Genomic DNA, 10,892 nt, shown 5'->3' with positions numbered 1-10,892 from the left:
CCTGCCCCAAACAATTTAGATGCGAGATCAGACCCACAGCCTTTTTTTTCTAGTAGCAAGAAATCTCAATCCAAAATGTTATTACAGGATGTCTATCCTTATGGACACAATAGTGGAACAAAGCAACAAGATGATGACTCACACCAAATCATATTCCTCATACCGTAGCATATTCAAATTGAGATAGTCTGTCTATTATAAACAAAGTGGAACACAAAAAAGTTTAAAAATGTTGATGCAGTTTTTGGTATGGTTTGACCGCTGATGGATTGCGTACAAAATAGCAAAAGCGTCAAAGGGTTCCGACCTAAGCTGAAAACACTCCGATACTTAAATTAGCATGTTTTTCTAGAGAGAAAATAGAGTAATGAGCTTGGATTTTGGATAGACCGATCCACCTCTTTTTCCCATGCGTTGAGTCCCTTTTTTGGGGTTTTTTATAACTATTTTTCGTCGTTACAAGTTCCATGTTCATTTGGTGGTTAATAAATCATGGTTTGTCCACATTCAGATAGTGGTTGAGGAATAATTTTCTAAAGTAGCTGGATTACTGTAAAACTCTAGGTAATTGTATAAAGTCAATGCAAGCGCATGATAGCATTGATACCCAATTTTCTCCATTAGAATTTCCAACATGGAATGAATAACCAGACAACCCAGGATGGTAAGAAGAAATTGGTCATGCTGACATGAGCGTCGTGTATCATTACCCATTTACCCTTCTCTCACCTCACCCATCACTTGGTTGACTAAAACATGCATGTATTAATATAGCAAATGTAATGAGTTAAAGAAATATTACTTGGTTGGCATTTGGCAAGATTCCTTCATTTCATGCAGCAACACTCGGAATTAAAATGAAAAATTAACCTAATTGGTTCCCTTCCCAAAGCACTAGTTTTAATGAATGGGCAACTTAATTATAATAATCGCGAAATTGGGGCTGTCGCTATGTGAACCGTGGTGCTAATAATGCCGCACATACTTCAGCAAAAATGGCAACACGCCAAGTTATAGATGGGACATGGGTGGAGGAAACTTCAGGTTGTATCTGTGATATTATCTTGATGGAACAATTTGCTTTATCTCTTTGATTTATTGATTTATAACAAACTATAATTTCCTTAAAAAAAAAAACAAAAAAAACAATTATAATAATCGCGCATGATAATAGGCAACTGGGTCAATCCAATGCATTTTATTTTCGGCCTCCGATTAATAAATGAGTCTTTCGTGATCAAAACAATTTTCTCGAATATTAAACAATACATACTCATAAAAATTCAACTTGACTCAAATAATTATGATCGTGAGCTTGGCTCGAATCGTTAGCTCATTCGTGTGTATATATCTAGGTTCTATAATATATAAATATAAGATTGTAGCGTATATTAATATGCTAAACAGTAAAAAACTAATTACAGTTAATTGTTAACTAGATAGTTAATACTATAAAACTATATGCTAATAATGAATGTGTTAGTGTATAACTATATAATTATATTGAATAATTAGTATGTAACTATAAAACTATATACATAAACATACTAATTGTATGTGACGACGACCTTATATAGTGATGATTATTGAATAAGGTTTTATGTATATTAAGAAGGCTGAGTATTGGCAGCGTTCATGGCCCAAAGGTTAGAGTTTGTCTAAATGTCAGACGTTAGAGTAATGATACGGAGAACGTCAGGCGTGCATGAACAGTTATGCACGCTTGGCTTAATTTTTTTTTTAATAATTAAAATAATAAAATATTTTATTTTATTATTTTAAAATATTAAATCAGCCGGGCATGGGCATGCCCGGCGTTCCCTTTATCATCACTCCAGACGTTAGAGTGATGATATGGAGAACGCCAAGCGTGCATGAACAATCATCAGTTTTACTGTTGAAAATTTTCATTTTTTTCTTTTTCTTTTTTGTAATGGACCTCATCCTTTTTTACCTTGACAGTAATATACGTATCGAAAAGATTAATTCATGTCTTCTTTCCCCTTTCCCCACATGGAAATTGAAATAGACAACAACCAAAAAAAAAAAAAAAAACTTCTAAAAAGATATTTTAATAATTCAATTAAGTCTTAACAAACTTGTACTTATATACATAATATAGATTTTTGGTAATGGTTAATAAGTAGAAAATTATTTTATTATCAGTATTAAAATATGTACTTGGCACATGAAAGCTTTTGGGTGATATTCAGAGCCATACTAAGTTGTATGGACTAGAAACTAGAAACCTTAGGTGTATGCATTTTTTTTTTTTTTTTTTTTTTTTTTCTAATTGTTCTGGTGTACCATCCATAGGATTACAAGACTAAACAGGACCCATCTTACACAACCAGGTGAAGATAAATAGCACGCCGGGGTGCTCAAATTTTTTTTTTTTTTTTATTAAAATATTAAAAAATAATAATTTGTTGCCTGGCGTTCTTAGCACGCACGTGCTCTGAATCACGGCTCTACTCAACCACCCATCAACCACATTGGACAAGTTGATAAGCGTTGAATGTTGCACATTCAAGCCCCTTAATTTGCATATGTTAATTCCTTAGCATTGTTATTTGTTTAATTTTGTGTTTTCAAGTGTTTAATAAAGATATAAGAAAATCATTGATTTTGAGCTCAAAATGCAATTTACTGTAGCGGATTCACTGTAGCGGCACTGTAGCACGTTACTGTAGTTACAGTACACTCGAGCGCAGCTAAAGTGTGCTCAAGCGCACACGGGCGGCAGAGAGAAAAATGAGCCCGAAATTGAGAAGGAAATTTTTTCTAGGTCTCCCAATTGGACTGGGAGACTGACCTCCGGTTTTCTCAGGGTTTCTAAGATTTTTAGGGTTCTCCTAATCCTTATAAATAGAGCTCAAAACATTGTAAACAGACAGACCGCTTCCTAGAGCTAGAAATTAAAAAATTGTATTTGGAGCTTAGAAAATCATGAGCGGCTAAACCCCCTTGTGGGGTGTTGATGTAACCCTATCAAAGCATAATGGTTTAATTGTATTTAATTTCTTGATTTTCAATTTATGCATGTTGATTGTATAACTATGAGAATTGCTATATTTTGATTATGTTCTTAATTATTAAATGCAATTGTTCTTAAATTCCAAAATCAATATTTGTGAAATTCTTCTCTTATCTTAGAAAGTATTTTACTTTTGTTGATCTCAAATTATTCTTTTTTTCTGTGATTATGAGGATGATGGTTATACAATGGGTTTAATTGACATATGATCAATAGAATTTGATAGGCCATGCTTAGGGAAGACGGATTGTACTACACCCTAGTTTAGTGTAATTTAGGTAGACAGTCCATGCCAACCGAAGATGGGTTACACTTATTCATTGATTATATGTATCCTATTAAAGAATTTGATAATTTATACTTAGGGAAGACGGGTCGTACCACATCTTAGTGGTTAGGTGGACGATCCGTGCCAATCGAAGATAAATTATGCTTATTATTTAATAAGGTAGTTTCTTGTTTATTTATAACATGCATAGAATGAATTTCTGGGATTAATTATGATTAACCATTGTTGTGCGGATAGGTGAAGTCAATACCCTACACTTTCTCTCTCTTATTTTAAATTTATTTTATTTTCATGCACTTTAGTTTTAAAGAAAATCAAATCAATTCTCTTTTTAATTAAGTTAATTTTGATCTTTCGAATTTTGATAATAAAACCCCTGCAGTCCTTGACGTTCGAGACCTTCAATATAGCCATATCCTACGGGATTCGTCCTATTGCAAATGATAATTTTATAATTGATATTTTTGTCACAAAAATACCACATCACAAGCCATACCACCCCCCACTGTAATTAATGCATGAAATATGAATTAGTAGTGTCATAGTACTCATTCAATGGGGAAAGTCAAACCCCTCCATCTGCAAAAAAATGGGGCACATGCATAAGGCAATTTTGTTTTTCAGAGCTTCAGCTTCTGATGGCAGCAGCATCCTTGAAGAAAACATAAAGACAGTGGTTTTCCTTTTTCTTTTTTTTTTTTCTTTTTTTGTGTACCTAAAACAGTTTATTTTCTTTAAACAGAACCAAGAGCATATTCATCAAACAAATTTAAGGATCTATCCAATTCTGTACACAACCCCAATGTATTGGGTTCTTCACACCACTTTCATACACATCATAATCTCTCATCTACAAGAAGCCAGAGTAAAACTGAAAAAGAAAAGAAAAGAAAAAAAAAAAAAACTAAAAAAATGAAAGAGCACCTTGCTCAGCCACCAACCTCTCCCCCATGCCTAGATAGGCAAACCCAAGAATTCAATGAGTTGGAAAAATTGTAAGAATTACCCCTCACTTTATATAATCCCCTTTGATCCTCAAAATGAATCATTTGTTTGGTTATGTACGCTGGTATCCTCTGCTCCCTGATCTTGAATCTGGATTATCACTCCGATCGGTATCAGAGTATTCCTTCTGGGACTCGATCTCCATGCTACCCGCCTGAGTTCTTCGGTGCCTTCGATCCTAAGTCAATACAATAAAATAAAAAATTATTACAAGATCAGTCAGGGACCAACTCTCTGATTTCAGTTTCTCCTCAACAAGTGGTCAGAATCAAGATAAGGTGTCCAGCCATTGACGAGCCCTTCTCAATTGGAAAGAGATCATTGCCAGGTCATCAAAGGAAATATATTCATATGAGCTTAGGAAAGTAAAATAATACTAAGCAGCAGGGAACAAAATCTGAGATGACTAGAGAAGTGGTTGTGGTAGGGAGTTGAGCCAATTGGAATGTCTGGAAAGAAAGTATGATCAGTACTTTCATGGCATAAAGGTTCAGATGAAAATATGATCGGTACTGTTTGATTCTAGCACAAGCAATATTGGAAAGAATTTGAAAACTACTCATTAGAATATAGTGACGCACCAACCAGAGGACAATGGAACAGATCAACCATCCTAGTCTGATGATGCATAAAGAAAGACATAATAACTCAACCAAAGAGAGATGAAGTAGGAAAACATATGCATATTTCTACACATGACTTCAGCAGCAATCAAATCCCATATAACCAAACTTACAAAAGATCCATCCTAATTGTTCATACATAAATTCAAATAAGCTGTCCAACAGATAAATCACTCATGCTATAGAAAAGAAATCAGAAACTAACCTCTCTTGGTATGGGATACTCTTCGGATTCAAGCATTCGAACAACCTGGCTCATCTTGGGTCTTTTTTCAGAATCTGGATCAACACACCTCAAAGCAGTCAAAAGAGAACGCTTTAAGGCTCTTGTTGATGGCCTTGGCTCCATGTTTGGGTCTACCACTTCTTCTGATCGCCTGCTTCCAACCATCATTTTCAGCCAATCGACCAAATTCACCTGTAAGTATCAATATTCATGTCATGTAAAACTTCAAAATCTCATTGGTCCAAATAAAAGTTGTAATTAAGATCAATGTTCTAAAACCTGCAGCACACCCGAGAGAAGAATAATTAAGACTGTTAATCTGTCCTAGTTTAACCGATCCTACTGACCATTTGAACATTTGAACATTTGAACCATTGTTGAACTAACAAATTCCAGGTACAGGATCATGTAAACAAGCCCAAGAGATGGTCAAAAGCATAAATTCGAGTTAGGGGTAGAAAATGTTGGTGGTGTTCCCTTTCTAGCAAAAACAATGTTAACTTTTGATACATCTAATTGATAAAGACAGTAACAGGGAGGTATTAAGGTTACTCCCCATTATAACAGTAAATTAACAGGCTATTCTAATATGCAAAGGGAAGCAACATGTCCATTTCACTGACAGTTGGAGGTCATGGTAGTTCCTGCAGTAGTTTCGAGTCAAGTGGGGTTCCGCCAAGGCTGCGGTTTAGAGGAAGGATCAGGTTTGAAGAAACTATTTTCCAATATGATAAATATCTTTTAAAGTACAACACAATTGGCTCCCATATTGCAAGACTTGTAATTCTGAATGCCATTTTGAGTTAAAGAGGCTCCTTGGCTTTCCAGATTATCCTCTTTGGTTCATTTGATTTTTACTGGTATGGGTTTTGGTTTTTTTTTTTTTTTTCTGTATTAAAGAAATGCATTGCTTGTAGCATTTGAATATAACTATTAGGAGTCATTTTGCAGGTTGTGCCACTACACACGAAACAGATCCACAAAGATTAGAATCAACCTTAGTTTTCCTTTAGTACAGCGAAAAACATTAGCAACATGCAACTTGGAGGTGTTAAAACCAACTAAAATGAGTAAGGCAAAAATAGGCCTTGGGTTGCCCTGCAACAAGTTGCATTGCAGATAAATCTAGTAAGGTATCGAAAGCATGCAGCATCAACTAATATTTATCAGTATCCACCATCAGTGATTAGTACGTAAATACAAATTGCATCAAGCGTCTTTGTGACTCCTGGATAAGAACAATTCAGTTCTTTCAAGCAGTTAAAAAGGCATATATACTAGTGTAATGGCTTATCCCATACCTCATGGGCAGGACGACCATAGTCCACAGGATCTCTTCCAGTAATGGCCTCTAAGAGCAGAACCCCGAAGCTATAAACATCACTCTTTTCATTCAGAAGGCCAGTATTTGCATACTCTGGAGCAACATATCTGTAAAGTTTTTGGAGGATAAGTGGAGAGGTATGAATATGAAAAATATTATTCCAGTCCAAATGTCTATGTTAGATTTAAACAACCTTAAAACCAGGAAATGAAATTTTCTACGCACTAGAAGAATTACTTACCCAAAAGTTCCCATAACCCGAGTTGTGACATGACTTTTTCCAGCACCCAGCAACTTGGCTAGACCAAAATCAGATACCTTAGCATTGAAGTCATCATCAATCAATATGTTGCTTGATTTAATATCTCGATGCACCACTTTTGGCTCAATGGCCTCATGCAAGTAGGATAGACTGCAACCAGTAACCCATATTAAATGAGATCTACGGTGCCTTAAAGGGATGTAAATGAATTGACTTACGCTTTAGCCGTGCCGAGAAGAACCTTCATGCGGGCCTCCCAAGTAAGATATCCATGCTGACGCATCGCTCCATGAAGCCACTGCTCTAAATTTCCATTGTTGACATACTCATAGACTAATATCCTGAAAGTTTAACACCAGTAAAGAGGAAGTAAATCCCTTGATCAAGGTACCTCTCAAATATTAAACATACAAAAGATTTTTTTACAACCTGAATATCTGGTAATCTAGTACTTGAAATATCTTATTTTGGTAGGAAATTGATTTGGACTGTTGATATAAGTATTAAGTTAGACCTCAAACTAAAAGAAAATAGTACCTGTGAGTCCCTTCAACGCAGTATCCCAGAAGGCGAACCAAATTCTTATGGCGCACATGACCAATAGCTTCAACTTCCACTCTAAATTCTTTCTCCGCTTGGCCCCTAAAGTGAAGTTGAGTTCAATTTTAGCCAAAGTCACATGAACAAGAACAAAAATTTATAAATAAATTCAGGAAATTGATAATCATATTTGAACTCACAAATTGTTGAGGATCTTTTTAACTGCCACTGGAGTGCCATTAATCAACTGTCCTTGATAAACAACTCCGTAACCCCCCTCACCAAGAACGTTTTCCTTAGCAAATCGGTTTGTAGCAAGCTCAAGATCCCTTAATGTAAACCAGTGGCCCCAACCTAAGTGAGAGAATTCAGGCAGGCCACATAGAGGGGAAGGAGCAGTTATAGGATATGAGGAGGAAGGCTTATACACAGTAACCTTGCCAGAACTCCCATCTTCTCCTGATTGCGAACCACCACCATCTTTCTCAAATTGATGAAATGAACCGGACTGACTGCTATTGTCTCCATTCTTCACCGACCCCATACCCAGATGGACCAAAACCTTATCTGAATCTTTGTCACTGGATTTGTCATGAATGGTGAGAAGAATTCCATCACGAGGAACAAATTCACTTGCCGTTACTTGCTCCACTCGGACTTCCTTGATTTCCTTTGAAACAGTCGGGATTTGGCTAAGAGGAATCTTGTCCCTAGTTCTCCTTGATTTCTTCCGTGATGTAAGACACAACGACAGCACAGAGAGGATAATTATGATAAATAACCCGACTGCAATCCCAATTACTTCCCAGACCTTAAGATCAAAAATGGCAGTTTTCTTTGACAATTCCGCGTTAAGACTAGTGGCCATTTTTTCAGATGTCCAGCTGCCTACAGAATTTAACAAAGAGATATGAACAATGCAAATCCATCAATGAAGAATCTCATATCAATATTGACATTCTTCCACCATTTAGTTGAACCAATTAACATCTTCAAGTCCTTTACTCTTACTGGGCAACCATCCACAGGGTGATAAAAAAGCTAGTAATTTTTGTGGTCATTGGAAGAAGTTTTAAGCATCTTCACTATTCTATACAAAACTAGCAATAACTAGAAGAGAATATGTCACAACCACAAAACCAAATAAGAAACAGAGCAGGCCATGAAGCGTAAACATCAAAATAAGAACCTGAACAGAAGCATTTCAATGAAAAAATACTTAGATCGTAGAACACAATGCAAACAAAAGATATAATAACGATTAGACCACTTCTGACATCACATAACTATTTCACCAACATAGAAACCGAAACTTTTCAAGGCATACAATCACACAATCACAAATAGAAAACAAAAATGAAGCATTAAAAGTAACAACTACAGAGAGAATGAGAAGTAGCACAAGTTGCTTTATGTTTCTGAAAACACTTCATCCTCTTACCTTCCTATGATGGGATCCAAAGGCAACCTTCAAAGTCCAGATCTCTGAAACCACTTCACCATAGTTTATTCTCGGACAAAGAAACAAAACCCACAATCTCAGATCTCTGGCCAAAGAAACCCAATAAAGTACAATCAAGTAGACCCCATCTAGTAAAAGCCAGATCAACCCGGTTCACAGAAAAACCAGTTTTATAGCCCAAACGATTATTTCCTATCTGGGTTTTCTCTGTGGATGCAAAATGTGGGTCTGAATCTAAGCTGGGATGGAGCTTTCTGACACCAGCCCTGAGGCTTCTTAAAAACCCGAACACGAGAATGACAAGAAAGGTCCCCTGCTGCTTGTTGCAGAGAGTACAGGAACATAGAATTCTAAGCAGTGGGGATAATAATAAGAAGGGATGGAGTTATCAGAGGTAGGTGATGGGTTTAGATGCCTTGCAACACATATTCAAACAGTAAAAGAGAAGCATAGAATTCTGTCAGGTCCTCTTGGGATTTTCTTTATTTGTTATGAACATGACTGATTATCAGTAATTCAACTTACTTTTTCATATTTTTTTCCTTGCAATTTCTTATTTAACTAATTTTTTTTCTTTCTATTATTTGTTTTTGGTTTTATTGGGGTAAAGTGTTGTATAGAGAAGAAATATTAACAATTACAAGTCTTCCACTGGTTTTGTATAGTTGTTTTTTTTTTTTTTTCATTTTTTTAATGTATTAGTTGGTCAAACATCTTAATTAATACAAACAACTTGATTATTATGATTAAGAAGAGATTAGTAATGAGGGAATGCAATCTGTTATTGGCTAGTTGGATGGTCAAATGAATGCAATCTGTGCCACTCTGGGAATTTCAAACTACTGTCATTGGGAGATGAAAGAGATGAAAGAGTAATTCTGAACTTTAAACCCTTTTCCAATGTCTGTCTCTAGTAATTAGCAAAAAAAAAATTAAGATTCTTTTTCTTACACATGTGATTATGTAAAAAGGTTAAAAAAAAAAAAAAAAACTCTTTTGATTTGGCTTTCCTTAAGCAAAATGACCAAAACTTTTATATCAGTCAAGTTTTTTACCATCTGAAATAGTCAATTGGGTTGGCTCTTCTCAACCTCAAAAGAATATACCTTCCAATTCATAAAAAGCCAACCAAAAAATAAATAAATAAATAAAATTTTGATAAAGATTGGCTTTAGGTGAGGAGTTACTATTATTGAAATTTGAAGTCTAATAAAATTCATGTAGAAAAAGTTAAATAACAAAGCAAATTGGATGGTTACCTACCATCCAACTAAGCCAACTTCTAGTGTAATTGGTTCATTTACACTGCAACAGTGATGTGGTAGGGAAATCCCTTCTTTCGGTTGTGACAATTAAACCTAGTGAGGACCATGTACTAGATTCCACACTACTGCACGCATGCAATCCTCATCCAAAATTCATTGCATCCTTGTATGTTGTGTGTCAAACTTTTGCTGTCTGTCCATGCTAAATGGTAAAGTAACCATGGAGAGACAGGTTTTCTACATTTTTCCTATTGTGTAAAACCAAAATTTTGAAAAAAAAGTCTTAAAATAACCTAGCATTTTTCAACCCCAACTATATAGTCAAGTACCCAATCAGGTGTTTTATAGGGTATTTTTTGTTTTTAATTTAAAAAAATGTTCTGATATAATATATAAAAACAAGAGTTAATTTTGTATTTTGAATTGTTTATTAATAATTTTTATTTTAAGAGCGTATCTTTTTTTTTTTTTGTTGGGAAATTACTTTTTGTTCCCATGAACTATAACGCATTGGTACTTTTTCATCATAAACTGCCAACTATACTACTTTGCTCCATGAACTACCATTTTGTGCTCAAAACTCTCTTTCATCAATTAAAGCCGTTAACTCAAATGGTCAACCTGTCACTTTGCCTCCATGAACTACAACGCATTGTCACTTTGCCCCAATGAACTACAATGCATTGTCACTTTGACCGTCTGAGTTAACGGCTTTGACCAACAGAATGGGGTTTTGAGCACAAACTAGTTGTTCATGGGGGCAAAATGTATTTTTTTTTTTTTTTTGACATATCCGCACAAAAGGGGGAGAGAAATTCAAACTAGTGACATCCGCTTCATAACTAGTGACATCCGCTTC

The 10,892-nt window shown here is 35.3% G+C and overlaps 1 protein-coding gene across 1 annotated transcript; it reads right to left on the bottom strand.

Moving 5' to 3' along the window:
* Window positions 1-4,057: 4,057 nt before the first annotated feature.
* Window positions 4,058-9,224, bottom strand: LOC132170437 (putative receptor-like protein kinase At2g42960). The gene is made up of 8 exons (XM_059581423.2): window positions 8,748-9,224; window positions 7,507-8,194; window positions 7,304-7,408; window positions 6,985-7,107; window positions 6,746-6,916; window positions 6,482-6,611; window positions 5,160-5,372; window positions 4,058-4,509 (listed from the first exon to the last, which is right to left on the bottom strand). Exons 2-8 carry the CDS (start codon window positions 8,172-8,174, stop codon window positions 4,384-4,386), a joined length of 1,536 nt encoding a protein of 511 aa, XP_059437406.1. The 5' UTR covers window positions 8,175-8,194; window positions 8,748-9,224; the 3' UTR covers window positions 4,058-4,383.
* Window positions 9,225-10,892: the final 1,668 nt, after the last annotated feature.

The sequence above is a fragment of the Corylus avellana genome, chromosome 1 (genome assembly GCF_965113065.1).
Source record: "Corylus avellana chromosome 1, dhCorAvel1.hap1.2, whole genome shotgun sequence".
NCBI lineage: Eukaryota > Viridiplantae > Streptophyta > Magnoliopsida > Fagales > Betulaceae > Corylus > Corylus avellana.
Note: the sequence above shows the minus strand (reverse complement) of the source record. Positions and strands in the feature narration are given on the sequence as shown.